The sequence below is a fragment of the Pholcus phalangioides genome, unplaced genomic scaffold, assembly GCF_987345545.1.
Source record: "Pholcus phalangioides strain wild (caught in Gottingen) unplaced genomic scaffold, Ppha-v1.0 ptg000007l_1, whole genome shotgun sequence".
NCBI lineage: Eukaryota > Metazoa > Arthropoda > Arachnida > Araneae > Pholcidae > Pholcus > Pholcus phalangioides.
Window position 1 is genome coordinate 23,669,323 of NW_028301600.1, and position 19,463 is coordinate 23,688,785.

A 19,463-nucleotide genomic window follows, 5' to 3' on the forward strand; every position below is an offset into this window, starting at 1 on the left:
TCTTTTATTTTTTTAATTATTTTAATCAGTGTTTTGTTGTGATCGTTATGACTGTCTTGAATTGTTCGAAAAACTATTAATAAAATTACCTATTCTATCTGATCTATTAGCGTTTCTAATGATATCTTGACATCTTGAACAAGGATTCATTTCATTTACTCAACTATGATTTTTACTGGAAGCTCTATTTGATGATCTGTTCCACTTTGTGATCGGGGTCATGATCAGATCTGTTGAAATAATTTCATTGATGCATTTACAGCAATTGTGTGAAATAACACAATTTTGCCCTTCATAAAAAAACAGTATTGTTGATCCATGATTTCGTTAATATGAATCCTCTGATCATTACAGTAGAACCTCTCGATTACAGACACATAGCACTGAAAATTTTGTCCGCTAATGGGAAGGTATGATATACAGTGGAACCAATTTTCAGGATGGTGGGCTCAGCCCCCAATAATTTATCAATACAGTCACACCTCCAGTGGTGTAGCCAGGTTTTGGTCCATAGGGGAGCGAAATTGTTAAGGAGCCATTTTTTTTGTTCGTGCTTAAGGCACAAACTTAAAATTATGCATTAGTGGAAAGAACTTTAAATTTCCCTATTTAAAAAAAATCAAATTTAGTTTGTTTTCAGTTGATGTTATTTTTCAATTGATTAATGCATTTTAATTTTTTAATTAAAAAAGAGAAGGGATCCGGAAAAGAGAAGAGGTTTGCAGTGGCGTCTTGTCTTTTTTCATGGTGCCATGAAAAAAGATGCCACTGCAAACCTCTCATTCTCGAAAAATGAAAAGAATCCTTGCATTCACTGTACTAAACCAATGCATTTTCACCTTTCTGTCTCGAAGTAATTTTAGAAAAATTCTCTATCTCAGAGGCCAAGCCCAATGATAGTTAAAAAAGCGCAAAAATTCATTTTCTTTCGCTCAAATCTGGCTCTTCTCCGGAGGTGAAAGAAACTAATAAGAAAGGATTATTCCTATTGCAGCTCATTGTGTTGATGGATCTTTTCAATCATAAGTGGGTACTATCAGTGGCGTCGAAGCCGGGGGTGCTGTGGGTGCTCGAGCACCCACGGAAGTTTGTAAAACGGGTCCGAGCACCCACAGAATTGATTCAGAAATCGAAATTTCCTACATGGGACTCAAGACGAGCACCCACAAGTTCGAAACACTTCCGACGCCCCTGGGTACTATGATTGACAGGGGAGTGGGGGCCATGTGGATGTCTTGGTCAGCATGACAAAAAGTCAGCGAACAGGCAATTCAAATTTTCTTGAAAAAAGCTGCAGACTTGGAATCACTTCATCTTGGTGATGAAGGATCAGATCTGGTGGTTCACTTGAATTTCAACGATTCTTAGAACAATGCTAAACATGAAATTTCAGAACATTAGGGCATTACTATAAAAACATTTGAAGTTAGAAATTTCATTCTCCGATTTTTTGTGGAACTACAAACCGGCATGAATGAATGAATGAACGCCAGGGTCTCTGCCACCGGACTTATCCCGTTGCTGAGATCTCTTCCAGCCCAGCTTCGTGGCAGAGTCTGGAACAAAGTGAGTGTGTGTGTACACCTAACAGTCTGATTGTGTAGCTAGTGTTGTGTATGATATTTCAGTGCTGCCATCTATACTTCAAATTGTGAGCAAAGTGTAATGATTGAATATTTGTAACGTTGTAGGCCTGTTGCTCTCTGGGGCGAGACTTTTTAACGGGGAGATCAGCTCGCATTCGCGCCTTGAAGTTGGGAACCACAGAAAACCAACTTCAGCCGACCACCACTGTGGGGTTCGAACCCGGATCCTGGCATCGCGAGTCCGTCACTATAACCACTCGACCACCACAGCGGCACTACAAACCGGCAGCACCTTGACTGATATTGAAATTATTGCTGAATGTATGGCCAACCCGAATGACAAAAATACAGAAGATGCTAAAGAGGAATTAGAAAAAGTAACAGTGAAAAATGCTGAATGCATGGTGTAAAAATGCTGTACCATTTTCTGAAGCAAACTGAGAATGTAGGGCCCAAAATATTTGAGTCTCTCAAAGAGCAAAAATATTCATTTATAAATATTCAAAATATTTTAAATAAGCTATGTAAATAAAATTTAATTGAACAAAAAAAAAAAATTCTAACATAATTTAGTGTATTTTTTGGGTGTGTGTGCTCTGATTAAGCATTGATTTCATAGCCAATAATTTCAATAGTATGTAGTACATATATATAGTACGGCATTTAGTAGTTTTTATCAATGGAATTTTTCACCAGTTTTGCCGTGTTTTTCTTTCTTACTAAAAAAGAAAACTACCTCAAAATTTTTTTCCATCCCATTAGTTTCGAGATAGAGAGGTTTAACTGTATAACAATGCAACGCACCCTTCCTTCTGATGTGTGTGCTCATGAGTTTGTATATAAAGGATGACAGGCAACTTTAACCCCCCCCCCCCCCCAATGTTTTTTTATGTCAACACCTCTGACGTGCACTACAGGTATGCATAACTGCAATAAACTACTTTTGCAATAAACATCAAATTAAAATAAGTGTAAGGAAGATAAAACGTAAAAACCATTACCAGTTTTGTTATTTTGGCTTTCTTCACACATATCAACATGTACAAATAAAACTAACTTTACTATGTGAATTCACCATTTCGGACCATATATAGTTATGTTCATTTAATTGAGTTGACGATTTATCAATTTTATCTATACAAGCTTGGGGTTATATATAATGATGTGTTGAAAATAAATTCTCTCGGTTTATAAACAAAAATTAATAATTACCAAAATGATCAGTGATCACCCCAGTCAAGGACGGCTTAAGCAAGGATGCAAGGGGTGCGGTGCACCCAGGCAGCAGGATAGACTTTAGTCATACTCCAAAATTTGAAAAATTTTCTAACAGTAAAAATCCACATGACATCATGCTTTCGAGCTGTGTCTTGATGACAGATGTTAAGAATACTTGAGGAAACACAGACAAGGCCTGGGATCATAATACCAGAAACAAGAATGTAACCTATTATAGTCAGCTGGAGACAAAATCTCTACTTGTGTGGGATTAATATTTAGCCCCTCCTGCCCACCCCTCCCTCACAATTTATTCTAACAATTCCTAACGAAAAACATTTTTTTGCCCTTTCATCTGGGAATTTGCACCCCCACATAGAGAGAGAGAATTTTCTTAATATTTTTAGGTCAAATTTTTTCACTCATTCTCCTCGAATTTAAAACCTCTCTTAAGCAGTGTCCCCAAGTGGCGGACTTGTAATCTATCACAAGGGGCAAGAGCGAATTTTGGTACACTCACCCAGTACTTTTTCCAGAACAACCAAATGAAAGCATAGGAAGAGTTCGGCTTCTCCCTTATCTGGTCCCTAGAACACCAGAAATACTTTTGAAATAAATTTCTTAATAAAAGTTACCTTGATATACATAATCTTCACAGATTAAGTGTGAGTGATGATGGTTCACCAATAAGTGCTGTTTTGAGGATTAGGTTATCTAGTATTACAAAAAATATATATATATATAATGGACCAAATATATATAAATAATGGACCAAAACGCGGAAAATAATCTTCTTTAAAAGCATAATGTATGGTCACAAGTATTTCACTCAATAAAGAATAGCGTGCTTTGTTCTGAAAAGAAATCATGTTTTTCTCAAGATCCTCTGGGCTAGTCTTGTCAACCTCTATCCAGGGTCATCTTTAGGGGTGGCACACAAGACTTTGCACCTAGGCAGCACGTAAGCTCGAGCTACCCCTGACTGCAGTAGCATGCCCCCCACCTGGGGGTGGTGATAACTTTTTGTGTTGTATGAAAGGAGAGGAGGTTATCACTCCCCTTGACAATTAGCATACTATATCGTTAGTATATCGGATTGGTACCAATACCAGTTCGATATACTAACGATATAGTGTGCTATTGGGGCCGTACATAACCACTGGAGATTTATATCTGTGGGAATTATGAAACTAATTCATAGTCAAACACATTGACTGGGCGCAGGGAATCCCGTAACATAAGTTTAATTGTATAGAGATAGTCAGATACAACCGTACAGCATGGCAGAGTAAACAACACTGAGAGTTGCCACTCATATCAAAAGTAAATTGTACAAGATAAACAAAACAGAGGCATTGCCATTCTGTAAACCAGTAGAATATAAAACTTCAACAATATCATATTTTAATAGGGACATATTAAAAAAGGATCATCATTAAAGTGTGTGTGAAAAAACTAGGGCTGGTCTGATTAATCGGGTCGATTAATCAATCAGTTAATCTCAGTTAAAAATTTTAGTTGAGTTAATCCAATTAATATTCAATCAAAATTTGCGTAAAGTGTTTAATTTTACTCAATTTATTTAATGAAATCGATTAGATGTCTCAAATTATGTGCCTATATATAACATTTTAGATAACTGACCATATTTAAAAATATTTGAATAATAACCTATTTTCATCAATTTTTTTTGTCTTGAAGAAATACAAGCTGATTTAACAAAAACTGATGATTTCAGTTTGAAATTGAGTTTAATGCAGGAGTTTTAGAAGACAACCTAAATTTATTGTTCCCACTATAAACAGCAGTTTTTCATATTCTTTGAAGCATCAGCTCCTCCTCACAAGTACCATTTGAGCAGTTTCTGGGAAAACAAGCACCAATATGATCGGGGCACAGTAGCCCAGGTCGGTAAAATACTCGCCTAAAGCACCAAAGGATATTTAGAGGTGTTGCGAGTTCGATACCCAGTTCGTCTTTGTCAGAAAACTTTCCTGACACAGGGGTACAAAAAAAAAAAACCGGTGACTTGACCGCAGCAGAAAATTGCTACCGCAGGGAGTCCCCCATCGAGGGGTTAGCGCACCAACCTCTCGATGAGTATAAAAAACAAGCCTGCCGTTCGGAATCGGCAATAAATTGTAGGTCCCAGTCTAATTAGCCCACGTATGCAGAAAATGACCGTGGTGCGACAAAAATGATCAAATGAGCAATATGATCGAAAATAGTTTCAGAATCAGTGACTAACCTAAAATAATAGATAAAAAAAAAAGACAAGGTCCAAGTAAAGAAATTCCAGGTTTTGACCAAATATATGTTCAGCATATTAAATTGCTTCAAGTGGGCAACCTTAATTTCTTGATACATTCCTATATTTGATTACATCTGCTGAATAGATGTGTGAAATGAGTAAAATATATTTTTATAGCATCAGTTAATATTATATAATTATGAAAAATAATTATGTATATAATCAGTCTATTTCTTGATTAAAATTTTTTGATGAACCAGTTAATATTTTAATCGAGTTCCAGCTCTAGAAATAAACCGCTGAAGATTAAGTAAAAAAATAAGTATTCCAGAACGATGTGTGTTGAGTGAAGTTATACATAGAAGATAGGCTTACCTGGGTCACACCAGAAATACACTTAAATAAAAATTGTAAACACTTTGTGTCCATATACACTCAACAGCTAATTTTAGAAAAATCAGGTGAGTTTTCTTTCTTTTTTACTTAGAGAAAGGGCCACTGACAAATGAATACAAAGACAGACTTTAGAGAAGAAAAATAGGAGCCGTAGATTAAGCTGCACGTCTTTAGAACATCCTGTCCTCCCCCATCCCCGAGCAAAGTGATTTTTCTGACGCCCCTCTACCTTATGGGACATTTAATTTTGAAAATTGTAACCAGATCTAATTTTCATGAGACCTCCATAAACACTTGAGGCCACGTGCCATGACTGGGTGAGCCCATGCGTTAAGACAGCACTGTTGAAAGGGATGGTGTAAAATTTCAGATCCATGTCAGAAAAAGTGAAAGAAAAGGGATGGAAATGACATTATCTTTCCTTTCCCTTAATAGCAAAAGTGGAAAAGAAATAACATCATTCTTCCTTTCCCTTGAAAACGGTTCGGTAGACAGATTTGTTGTTGGGTTAGTGTTGGTGGGGGAGAAAAAATTCAGGGATTGTCTTGCGGTTGCCTGAACCATTCTTTGCAGTTTGTGTCAGACAAAGACAGTTTTTATTACCTTTCCTTACATCCCCCCCCCCCCTGACGACTCTGGAATCGTAGAACATCCCCTTTAGAGATGGTAGGATGGGCGATGCACACAAGTTTGAAAGAAAAGAAAATTGGTTTGGTGGAGTGGGAAGTAAGTAATGTGCGTGTTTGTATGATATATATCTTGTGTCTCAAGTGCATGAGGTTTTTGTGATTTTTTTCTCCTGCCATGAGGGTGCTGGTGTTCTCTATTTTACGGTATATACTCTCTATGTATGATTTATACTCATACTGTATGATGTACTGTATATACTCTCTATGTATGATTTATACTCATACTGTATGATGTACTGTATATACTCTCTATGTATGATTTATACTCTCTATGTATGATTTATACTCATACTGTATGATGTACTGTATATACTCTCTATGTATGATTTATACTCATACTGTATGATGTACTGTATATACTCTCTATGTATGATTTATACTCATACTGTATGATGTACTGTATATACTCTCTATGTATGATTTATACTCATACTGTATGATGTACTGTATATACTCTCTATGTATTTTATGATTATATTATATATTTATATGTATGCAGCATGAGAAAAACCCTTGTTATGATATCCACTACATGAGTTGCAAATTTTATATGGAAGTTTCACTTCTGTCACGCAAGATTTTCAAGCAGATTTTCTCTCTTTATGCTATGCTTTATTCACATTGTATATTATATAAGAAAAAAACACATAATTTGTCCAAAATAATTCTGTAGAGAGTAGAAAACTATTTTACAACCACATTAAGTATTTATTCTTTGTATAACATAAGTCACTTTGAACAATACATGCAATTAACGTGTGTATTTCTGATGTGAATTTTTGTATTGAAAAGCAGTATTTGAAATTTTTAACACTACAGTTTAAACCATCATAAACTGCCATGCGTCAAAAACCTGCCAACCCTGAACATGACATAACTAAGTTTTTGTTTGTATACATAAAGTTTTAAATTTTTTCAGTAATAAATATCCACATGACATCCCACATGCGCTGTCACTCTTTTGAGCCATAAACAACGAGCACTGGCAATGGAAATGTTCAGAAAACTTGGAGGAACAGACAGGACCTGGGGCTGTAATACCAGAAACAAGAATGGACTCTATCACATGGGGACAAACATTTTGGATCTGCCATGGGCCCCACACATCCTGCAGCAGGACCCTTTAGGATGGAATCTTTGACAGGCCCCAAGTCAGATTTTTCACAGTGCTCTCTATAGTAAATTTATAGTGTGAAAAAACAAAAAATGATGAGAATCGTCCTGGGCTGCAGCCCTGTCTCAGCTCCACCCAGTAATTTTTTGGGAGCGGTCAAATAAAGGTAAAGAAAGAATTTGGGTTCTCACTAGTCTAGGGTCTGAAGCACCAGAAACCCCCTCACACTTCCCTAATTTGTGCCTTGGTAACTTTGGAGTAGGAATTTTGGCGTTAACAAGGTTCAACTCTAGCTGGCGTAATTAAGAACAATGAAGTAATTCAAGACAAAAAAACAGAGTTTCTTTAAAAGCAGGACGTACAGTCAAACACTGTTTAATGGTTAACTAATGGTGTACAAAGATGCCAATGACGCGCTATAGCATGTCAAATACCTGGAATTTCGGAAAAGAACGCATAAAAATTTGGTTCACTTGTCCTGCAGGACACATTCTTTCCTAGTTCCAAGAAGGAAAAAGTAAAGAGAAAAAACCTCTCCAACTTTTTTCTTTTTACTGTCTATCTTGAAAAGGTGGTTTTACTACTTTGTATACTGTACTGTATTGATATACACGCGGGTTGTTAAAGAATAAGATGAATATACCTGTTGCTTCCTTGAATGAGGGGCTGTGTACATAAGTATAAGATTTCATAGTTTTTATTCCTCTGCTAATTTTCTCCCCTCCAGTTACATACCAGAAATTATGGTACTTTTGCTGCTATCTGCCGGCACACAAAGACAGCATCTATATGGCGTAAATTTGCTTTGTTCCTACAAGATTGTGAATGCACATTTTTTTTAAAAATCGTAAAGAATTTGGAATGCCTCTTCAAATTGTAAAACAGTTTCTGAGAGATTGTTCAGAAAAAGAAAAAAAATCTAGCTGCTATGCAGTAGTCACCGTTTCGCAGCGCGAGATTAATGGGCGTGTACACAGAATCTGCTTTTGGAGGGGCACTAGGATCTAATTCTTCACAGAAAGTTTGGATCACTAACACTCAAAAATAATTTTAAATTAACATGTATAAGAAGGAATTTTTTTCCAATATTTTAATTTTCTACAAAAATATTTTAAACTTTTGATTTTCTTGGGGGAGCATGGATTCTTGCTTCGCAAGGATTTATATGACTAGGGAATCAGGAAATTAAATCAGAAGATATTGAAAGAGCTAAGATTTTTTTAATGAAATGGGAAATCAATCGGCAGGAATTTATAGATTGATTTATTAGTAAATATATAAATGTGTGCCACTAACATTTAATTACAGTAGATCCTGCTTATTATGTTTTTAAAAAACATTGTAAGCAGGAAAATACTTTGAATGGGAAATCTTAATGAGAATTACTTAAGGTTGGGACTGTGAAAATAAGTCGTACTAAAATGTTATAAGTGACTGTATATCTGTTTTAGATTTATTACATTTGTTTAATTCTCAGTGTTAATGGGCTTCCTTGCAAGCTTTTCCTACTAGTAGATAGTGAAAGTTAATGAACCTTTGGATAGAACATGTTTTAGAAGTGAATTATATATATTTATTTGATTCACGAAGATACCTCCTTCTATCCAGAACATGACCCGTTGCTTTGTCTCAATGAAGAGATATAAGTAGGTTATGTGATCAAATATCTGGGCCATGCTGGAAAAAAATCATAGAGATACAAGTGAATTATGATGGGGAGGAATGAAACCATATTTTTTCCCAAGATAATTTTTTCAAGAGGTACCCGCTTTCAAAGGACCCAGATTTTTCAAATACAGCGGCATCTCTAGTGTACAGCTTTTGACAGATGAAAGATCAGGTTTATCTCAGTCTCTGTGACTAAAGTTCTTTCTGCCTTCCACTGGGACATCTTTAGGAGCAGCACATGAGGTTTTGCACCCAGGTAGCAGATGAGCTAAAGCCTTTTCTGGTGTTAAGGAGCATAAGAACTTTTAATATTAAAGTGATAATCGGGAAAATGTATTTTATCTTTCTATAATTTCACTAGCCCGAAATCAATAAAAATAATAAAACATAGACACTCATCACCTTTCCTTTGATTTTTAATCCAATTCACATCTTGATCACAACTTCACCCACTTGCTTTAAAATTAATCAAAAGCTCTTTGAACCACCAATCATCCCTTAAGCGCCTTAGTGCTCTTAACTATATCTTTAATGGTGCATATTCTCAGGGCGAGTGTCCGTGTTCCCTTCATCATGTCACCCAAATACTTTCAGTTTTGGTTCCTTTGTTCCGATGAAAACCCCTCCAATTGATTGAACAAAACACTTAATTGGACTCATGATAGGTTTGAGGATTAAAAAAAATCAAAATATGCTGTGAGAATGTTTTCAATATTGGTGCCAATACTGTTGATGTGTCACAGAAATTTATGCCTGGTATAAACAAAAATGGCTGCATTGTGGAACTTTCAAGCATGAGAAAGAATTTAAGAACATGTTATCTTCCAATTTATATTTTTGAAGTGGAATTTTTGGAATGAATACTTTTTTTAAATTACAATAAAGCACACATAAATACATGAATATAAAATACAAATAAAATAAAATAAAGACAGAACAAAAGACAAAACATACACTATGCAGCTTTTAGGGACCCATTTGGTCCATCCAAGAGCTTAAAAAAAATTCTATATATAATAAACGGCACACTCTTGATTTATTTATTGTATTTTATTTATTTCTTAAATAAATATAGTTTGGGGCAGTTGTGCTCACAACACACTCATCATCACAAAAAAAATCAATCGTATGTTCTGCATACATCCGCTGGTGGTGTTAGTGTGAAATTGTTTTTGAAAATGTTTTCTTCATCCGTGTCCCCAGTTTCAACAGTGCATAATTGTCATTTATCTTACTTTGACTGACTGATAAGCACTATTCAAACTAAGGAAAAAAAATGTGCACTCAATATGAACAATCGCACCCAAACAGCCAATTTTTCGGTCTGGATTCTCATCATAACCAGAATTTGCCTATCAGCACGTAATGACTTCTGATAAATATACAGCAGTTCAAACAAGAATACCAAAGCGGCCAACACACATCGGATTCTGACTGTGAATCCTACTGTCTTGAAAGGCCAATGTTCCAGAAATGGAACATGCATATTCATGTATAACAGTATGAATAAACTGATTGATTTACTTCTATTGAGAAAAATTCAGTGGTAGATACACGTGAAATAACTTTACATTTTTTTAGAAATTGAAATTTTGGCAAATTTTAATTGAAATGTGGAAAAAATGTCAAATTTTAAAATTCTGTCAAAAAAGTTTATATTAAGTTGAAGCCCCAAAGCAAAATATGCCGAAATCTACATCACAGAACAATTGGTGCTACTGCAGAACAAGAACAATCTGGAAGAATTTTAAGAAAAATGTACAAAACACTAATTTTTACTGAAGAACATTTCTAGTCAGCCAAGGGCTCATTGCAGAGCAATGCAAAGCATTCTGCTTTGAGGATTTGAAATAGTTCCAAACTTGTTTAAAAAAATACTTTAAATTCTCTTCTGTAGTGATTAAAAATTGAAAATGTTTGAATCAATTTTTATCTGATAGTTTTGCAAATAGAAACTGTACATTGGCAGTTAAACAGTTAAAGTAAAAAAGCTAACTTTTTATTTGGTCACCCTGTTCTAGAAACCTCAACAAAGGAGAGAGAGGAAAGTTGTTGCCCTGTCTCTCCTGAGCCTAAAAAAAAATTATTGTTTTTAAGTATGACATTTACTGAGCTATTTGAATTAAGAAATTGCTGAAATGAAGGAAAGGACCACATAAACTAGCAAACAAGCTCATTCTACGCTTCATATGAGGTTCTTTCCCTCATTTTCTTTCATTTTTTAATTCAAATATCTCTGATATTGCACTTAAAACATTAACTTTTTTCCTTTTGCGAGGGGGGGGGGGTAAAGAAGTGGATTCGGGAGAAACATAGCAACAGCTTTCTCTGATTAGGTTTTTTAGGACGGAGACCAAATAAAAAGTTATTTTTTATTTTAATAACTATACAACCTCTTGCAGTATGAATGACGTATCTGAGGCTTACATGCTATTTGGATACTTTTTCCAATTGGAAGTATGCTTCTAGGATCAACGGTTCACGAGTTATTCCAGTATAAAGAGATTTTCCTATGCACCCTGTATATAAGCCTATTTGAGTGGAATGTTGCTTACATTCTCAAGGGGGTATTTAAAGTGTGTATTAATAGTGTATAACTTATTTAAAAATAATTCCTGTGTTTTTTAAATATTTTTTTTTTATAGGTTCTATTTGTTTCCAGTGAGAAACTAATTCCAATAATGGCATCTGGATCAAACAGTGGTATGTCTGGGTATTCTGATTCAGTTAGGAAGACCTTAGAAATGATTATAAGAGATGGGAAAGGTCCACAACCAAAACCAAGTAATGTTTCTTGTAATATCTTTTCATAATTCATCAATGTGCTAAATGTTCTGCATATAAGGAACTTTTCTAAAATGCTAAAAACTCGTAACAAGTTGTTGATTGTATACTATGAAATGAATTAATTCTCAGTTCCAGAGTGCTAATTTATAACCACATTATTTAAGACCAGTTTCCCAAACTTTTTGTTCCATCACCCCCCTTCTTCAAAAAATGTTTTCCCTCATAGTCATTGTCCCCGCCCCCCCAAACTCAATCGAAACCATAGGATCCTCTGCTATACCCATAGCTTCTATCACCCCCCCCCCCCAGACCATTCCATTGCCCACTTTGCTAAACACTGATATAGACAATCGTTTTTCTTGAATAATAAATCAACTGTTTCACATTTCTGTCTCAAATTTTTTATACATGAACCCCATGCTGATAAAGTTGCTTCACAGTAGTTGAACAGAATTTTTCTCCAGAAATGAATTAACAAAAATTAATAAATTAAAAACAGGCTGTCTCAAAAGCATACCCTATAAACATCTGCATAATTTTTATATTTACAGTTTCACAGTTGTGCCATTGTCATGGATCATTTGAAATACTTGATCAGGCATGCTGAAAAAGTATTTGCGACATCAGAGTTTGTAGGGGAAACTTGACCTTTGGCGTCCCCTGGATATATAAGAAGAATGGAATTCAGAGAAAACCAACTTTTTTGCATATAATTTGCTACTTCAATGCTGTAATACTTGAAAACTGATGACATTGGGAATAAAAAAATATGAAGTGATAATAGACTCACAAAGGTTTTCTATTAGATTTAGGTCTGGGCTCATAGCTGACCATTCCAACTCCCATCGCTTATTATTGGTACACCTTGCGCAGGTGGCTGTAGATGTAGGAATAGGGAGCATATTGACTTGTTGAAACAACTAACAATGGCCCTCTATTGTGCTCCTGATTGGAAATAGAGAGGCTCTGATAGTCTTTGGACTTCTGCCGACCTCACAAAAAGCCAATGTCAATCGTTCCATTTAATTTGAATGCTCCCTATTCCATGACAAATTGTTCTCCTTACTGACGGTTGTAGAAAGGACAATATTTGTGTCAGAAGTCATGCTAATAATTACAGCCACCGGGTCCATCTAGAATTGAACTGTTTTCGGCCCCTGAAGACAACAGGGAACCATTTATCCCCCAATTCTTGTCATTCTGACCTAAGTCATCAATCATCTTTGTAGTGTTGCTTTAGAAGAGATCTACAGCACATGTTTTATACATGCCTATTGCTGAACTGCAAACAGCGATGAACAGTGTCCTTTGGTACCGGAATTGATAAGCTTGGTGAAATGCTTGGTGAAATTTGATGCACAGACAATTTCTGACTAGATGTTAAATACAAAATCTCTATCCATCCAAGCGGTGGTCACTTTCAGTTCGGTTTTCCAGCTCATGATTTTACTCCTACACTATCACTTTTTGATAATATATTATATACACCTGATCTGCTGCACCCGGTTATCTTAGCCATATCTTTTTCAGCCACTCCCTTCAGACTTTAAATGCCAGATTTTAGCCACATCTTTTACTGTGTAACGAATGTTGCGAAGCATAATAAAAACTACTTGCAATACAAGTAAAATCAACATAGAACAATAGTAAAAAATTCAGAACTTGTTTTTTTGTCCCAATTTTTGAAGACTGTTAGTCATTTTTAGGAAGATAGGCGCCAATGTTGGCAGAATTTTGATTGGGCTGAGCATTTGCTTCCCCCCCCCCGGGCTACGCCACTGTGCTTTAGCCATCCAGTTGACTCCAGCCACTTTTCTGATCCTGTCTATCCATCTTATGTGGGGATGCCTTCTCAGACATTTAACACCACAAGGGCACCAATCTAGAATACTTGTGGTCCATCTGTTGTCCTGTTCTTGGGCTGTTGAATAGTCTATTTGTTAACTAGGAGAAGATCCTTCAATTGCTTCAGTATGAAGACTTGAAGGAATCAAGGAACTGCCACTCTGGGGTAGTGATTATCTTACCACTATTGCTCCCTTAATTTACTTACAAAAAAAAGATATTAGAATTTTGATGGGAAATTACATCACTCCTTCAAATGAACTTTTTCTACACCTAAATATCCTACCCTTAAGGCATTTCTATTTTTTTAGATCCATACTTATAATCAAGAAAAAACAGTTCGCTTTACCTTTGAATTCGTCACGAACATCCAATAGGCATAATTTCATATACTCTCTGCCTTTAGTTCATAAAAATATTCTCAAAAAACATTTTAGCTTCCTCATTTCTAAATTTTATAATAGCCTTCCAAATTAACTTTTACAGCCATCCACATTTTCGATTTTCAAAAAACTTCTTAAACAATACTTATTTCAAATAGTCAATATTGAAAACTACTTTTGATTTCGTCCTCAAATTCACACTCCCTTTTCTGCTACAGATTGACTTCCCGCTCCAACTGGTTAATTTCTCATTTAAAATTCCTTTTTGTTGTCAGCTCTGCTGTACTATTTCAAATCATATTATATAAACTCATGTTGATTTATTTATCAATTTTTTTTTTATATAAGTAATAATGCACCCCCTGCCTGTTGCATCATCATATTGTATTTTATATATAACTTATGTATTATATGTGTGTGAGCATATTTTGATTTTTTCATTTTATCTTTTTTCCTCTCTTCCAAAATTACTAAACACTGTAATTATATTTTATATTGTCAATTGTTAGTGTTTATAAATTAATTTCATTGTAACAACCAGTATGGGACCTAGGTGTCTCCTTGGTGGTTTTCATTAACCAAATGTAATACTTTTATTAATCTTATATTAATTAATAAATTATTATATTAAATTATTATATAAAAATTATAATATTTGAGTTCTCGAACACCGAAAGCATGTTGAGAGGGGACGGACGGATGGTTCGGCTATTGCCCAACACTGTTGGCAACATTCACATTATTTTGATTTTGATAAAGCGTTTGTTTTTAAAATAGCAACACACAATTCTGAATTGAATTTTCTCGAGGGATACTTCATCAGAACATGCCAGAATTTCCTCGTTAATGATGGAAGAAACACACCACCTATTTCGTCAGCTTGGACAGGCTTTATTAACCTCAGTCGTGACAAAACTTTCAACACTTTACAACAGATGGCTCCCCAATTCGCATCCAAAGACCACTCGGACGCAGCAAATACAAAGGCGAACTCTTCGGACGACCAGACGTAAACATCACTCTTCCACGACTCATTCGTGTGAATTCTGACCACGAAGTCCTGATGACGGCTCTCCATTGAAGAGCCGAAACACGTCGACCATTCGACCAATTGAATTTATTTGTCTTAAAAACGTGGCAATTTTTGTATAAATTAATAAATTGATTTGAAAAAAAAATATCAACTAGGAGTAGAAGCTTAAAGTCCAATCCGCACCTTCTCGTGGTGCAGCCTGTAAGTAGCCATGTTTAACATGTGGTGAATGGACGCAGATGGGCTTGTTCCAACTCGTACTGGCCAGCGTGGCGGATTACTGCCAAAAGCCCTCTAAAGAGAAATATGAATTCATCAATATCGAATTTTTTTTCACTAAAAAAATCAATAACTCCTAATAAATATAAAAATGTATTGAACACTATCACTTAATACAGCAGTTCTCAACCGGTGCTTGCAGAGCCCTTTGGGCTCCTTGTGCACTCTCCAGGGGCTCCGTGGCTGCTGAAGGAAAATAAAAAAAAACCAGTAAAATAAAAAAAAAATTATATTTTTAAATAGTAAAAATAAATCAGTAACTCTTTGATGAATAACTAAGAAATGAGCCTACGGGGCTCAGCGAGTCGTAAAAGGTTGAGAACCGCTGACTTAATATGTCAGTTTCCTTGTTATTGCAACTAATGTTTGTATAAAACACTAGATTACACAAAACTATTTCATTTGTAAATTTGAGTCTTTTTTTTTTTTTTTTTTGGATGCTGTAAAAAAATTGCACAAGATCTTTAGGTTTGATTTAGAGAATGAAATTTTCAAGCTTCAGCAGCCTTATTTTTCCTAACATGTTCATAGCTTCTGCAAAAGTTGGAATAGGGACCTCTGTTTGCTTTATTAGATTGGTTTTGTCCTCTTCATTCGAAAATTCAACGCAACTGTATTGTTTACTTCACCAATACCAGCATCCATAAGTTAATGAAACTGTCTTTTTCTAGAGTTGAACAAGCATATGAACCTCATTTGGACATGATGAAAAATACCTTGCTGAGCTATATATATATTGATATTCCAAAATAAACGAACAATAATGTTAGAGGGATATGAATCTTTAACACATTTTACCAAACAAGTAACTAGGATTTTAGCACTCCAGCTTTCAAACATTGTCTATAGAGGGATTACACACACAAACTTTCGTATCTCCTAAGTGGCCTCTGAATCTGCCATCGGCAGGTGCCTGTAAATCTCCAGCTGTCCATGAACAGGCAAAAGCGAGTGTGTCTGAGACTGATTCCAAAAGCATTGCTTCTCACAGCCACAACAAAATGATTTCAGATTTTGTTGATTGTAATTTTTTTAACATTTTATGCTATATTTTAGAAAAGATAAGTATTATCCAAAAAATTAAGGAAAAAAAATTGAATTAAATAGGTAATTTTTCAACATTTAAATTGGATAGGAAACTCAAGCGGAATTCCTAAAATTCTAATTAACTAAGTTTGCCTGTAATAAACCAACATTGAAGAAATGAAGGCAAGAATCACAGAAGTGATTGAGTCTCTCCCACATCGGTGTTAGCAGATACAGTAGTGCTCAAAAGGCTTTTGAAAACAATAAATTTGTCTATGAATTCCGTATTTGAATTTTTTAATAAAATCTATTTAATGAAATACAAACACAATCTCATTACAAACTATTACATCCACAAAATTGCTTACTATACTTTGTAAAATCAGAAAAATCAGAGGTTCTACAGTATTAACCAATTAAAATGTACGTGTGTGTGTCTTGTCCATGCAGTAAAATCTTATATTGAAATCATCACATTCATGATTAATCAATTATTGAAAGACTGAGGGGCGGTGGTAGCCTCATTTTAGAAAACTGATGTAATATGCACACAGATGTGCTTATGCCATGTTAAAAACAGAGTAAAGTAAAATAATGTGTGTGTGTTGTGTCATGAAAATTTAGCCATCCTATATAGTTCAAGTAGAACTAACGTGGAGAATATATTACAGTAGATCCCGCTTAGTATGACTTATTTTTGTTGTCTCAACTCTTACTAATGCTCATTGAGATTTTCTGCTTAAAGAGTTTTCTTGCTTACAACATTTTTTTCATAACAGTTTTTTTTAATAGAAAAGTTATAAGCAGGATCCACTGTAGACCCTAAATCTTTATTCTCCAGAAATGTGCTGCTGTAATTTTATTTTTTAATAAAATAGTTTTCTTGCACTCTAAAATTTATTGATTTTACTATGGGTAGTTTTATACAAATACAACGCCACAACAGGCAAAATGCCCGACGAGGTGGCTGAGAAAAAGATGTCCATAACAAATATGGATGTCATATATTTCAAAAATACAGCAATCCAATTAAAAACTACAATTATAAACAATATATACACATGATAAAATACTATACAATGCCCATAATGTATTTATGGTTGTCTTATTCTAAGTATGGATAGCTTCTCGATTCACCCCAACATGCCCATCGTATTTCCCTTTAAACGTGTCAATTGTGTTACAATTAACTACCTCCGGGGGTAAGCTATTCCATTTATTAACAACCCTATTAAAGAAAAATTCCCTGCAACACAATAACCTCGCATTGTTCCTTACCAATCGATACTGGTGTCCCCTTGTAAAAGCAGTTGATTGGTGGTTTATTAAAAGTTCATGGTCCATCTTATCCATCCCATTGAAAATTTTGAACACTTCGATCATATCTCCTCGACACCTGCATTCATCCAATGTAAACGTATTAAAAAAATGAAGTCTCTCTTCATAACTCAAGCCCCGTATGCCAATAAGGACATGCGTAGCTCTTCTCTGCACCCCTTCAACCAAGTCTATGTCCCTCTGTAGGTATGGTCTCCAAAACCTCACTGCATACTCCAGTCCCGGACGAACTAAGCCTCGAAAAAGCGGAAGAATTACTTTAGGAGAATGCGAAGAGACCTTTTTGAAAATGAGACCAAGCATTCTATTTGCTTTTTTGACTACCGCTGAAAACCTAAGCCTCTCGTCAATGAGAATTTCCAAATCGGTGACCCTAGTTGCATCCGGGATAGCGACACCATTCAACTCATAAGAGAACCGTAGGTTGTTCAAACCAAAATGAGCAACCACGCACTTATCAATGTTAAACGTCATGCTCTATTCATTTGTCCATTCTGCAATCCTGTTTAAGTTGGTCTGGAGCAACTCCCTATCGCTTTGATTCCTGATTACCCCCATCGGCTTAGTGTCATCTGCGAATTTGCTAGTAATCCCATCGATGCCCTAATCGAGTTTATCAATAAAAAGTATGGGGCCAAGGACACTTCCTTGAGGAACTCCACTTGTGATGCCTGTCCAACCATAGAATTCCCCGTTCACCATAACTCGTTGCAACCTATCTCTTAACCACGATTCTATCCAATTCAGCAATTTGCTTCCCAATTCGAATCTCGTGTAAACGCTTCAAGAGTTTACCATGTTGGACCCGATTGAATGACTTCACAAACTGCCTTTTGATGATAATTTCCAAAATTTTGGAGAGGCAGCTTGTCAAACTCACTGGACGATAATTGGACACAGCTTCTCTACTACCCTTCTTAAATATCGAAACAAAATTAGCAAGTTTCCAATTTCTTGGGGTGATACCCTCAGCAACACTGCTCCTATATGTCTGTGCGACAACCAACTATTCATTAGCAAATTCCCTGAGGACACTGGGATAGATATCATCTAGTCCTGGCGCCTTGCTTGCACATACATTTTTTAGAAGATTCAGGACCTCCACGTCTTCCATTTGAATATTGTTGAGGATTTTATTACCCCATGCAACACACGTATAGAATAACATTATCTCCATTAAAAACTGATGTGAAAAAGTCATTGAAAGCACTACACATGTCTACATTGCTCTCTAACCTAGACCCTCCTATCGAGAGGGGGCCAACTGTTCCCTTACATCCATTATTGGCGTATCAAAAAAATGATTTTGGGTCAGAGCCAATGTTATCTGCCAACCTAGATTCAACTTCTTTTTTACTATCCCTTTCTTCAACACTCTTCTTTTATCAGTAAACAACGATAGGTCACCTCATCCACTTTTATACTCTCTGAGTGCTCTTTTCTTTTCAAGATAAAGGTTACGCACACTATCCGTGAACCATAGAGGGTGCGATGTACAAACACGCTTTTTTCAAACAAAGGGTATGATGTCGTGCAAAACAGAGGACAGTTTCGTACTAAATTCTTCCCATTGACTTCCCATATAAACTTCCGCTAACCTTCCTCTCAAAACATCAAAGTTAGTTCTCCGAAAACAAGGAACCAGTGTTTTGTTATCAACCTTACCCAAGGAAAAGTTACAGTGAAATCTGATGATACGATGATCATTGGAAGAAAACTCTTCCCCCACCAAAACGTTCAACAAGATCCTCAGATCTAGTAAGAACTAAATCCAAAATAGCAGTGCCCCTAGTGGCTACTGATACAAAAAAATATCGCGCACCAACTTAAGAAAGTCTCTTTCATACTGA

At 35.6% G+C, this 19,463-nt stretch overlaps 1 protein-coding gene and 1 pseudogene across 3 annotated transcripts in view; both read left to right on the forward strand.

Moving 5' to 3' along the window:
- LOC149085085 (uncharacterized) overlaps positions 1 to 19,463 on the forward strand; it is a 71,074-nt gene that overhangs the window by 115 nt on the left and 51,496 nt on the right. For all 3 annotated transcript variants that reach the window (XM_089232873.1, XM_089232875.1, XM_089232874.1), the window contains exon 2: positions 11,568 to 11,706. In XM_089232873.1, the coding sequence (XP_089088999.1) occupies positions 11,604 to 11,706 (103 nt within the window). In that variant the 5' untranslated portion in view covers positions 11,568 to 11,603. The remainder of the gene's footprint in view (positions 1 to 11,567; positions 11,707 to 19,463) is intronic.
- LOC149085086 (U6atac minor spliceosomal RNA) lies at positions 3,830 to 3,872 on the forward strand (annotated as a pseudogene).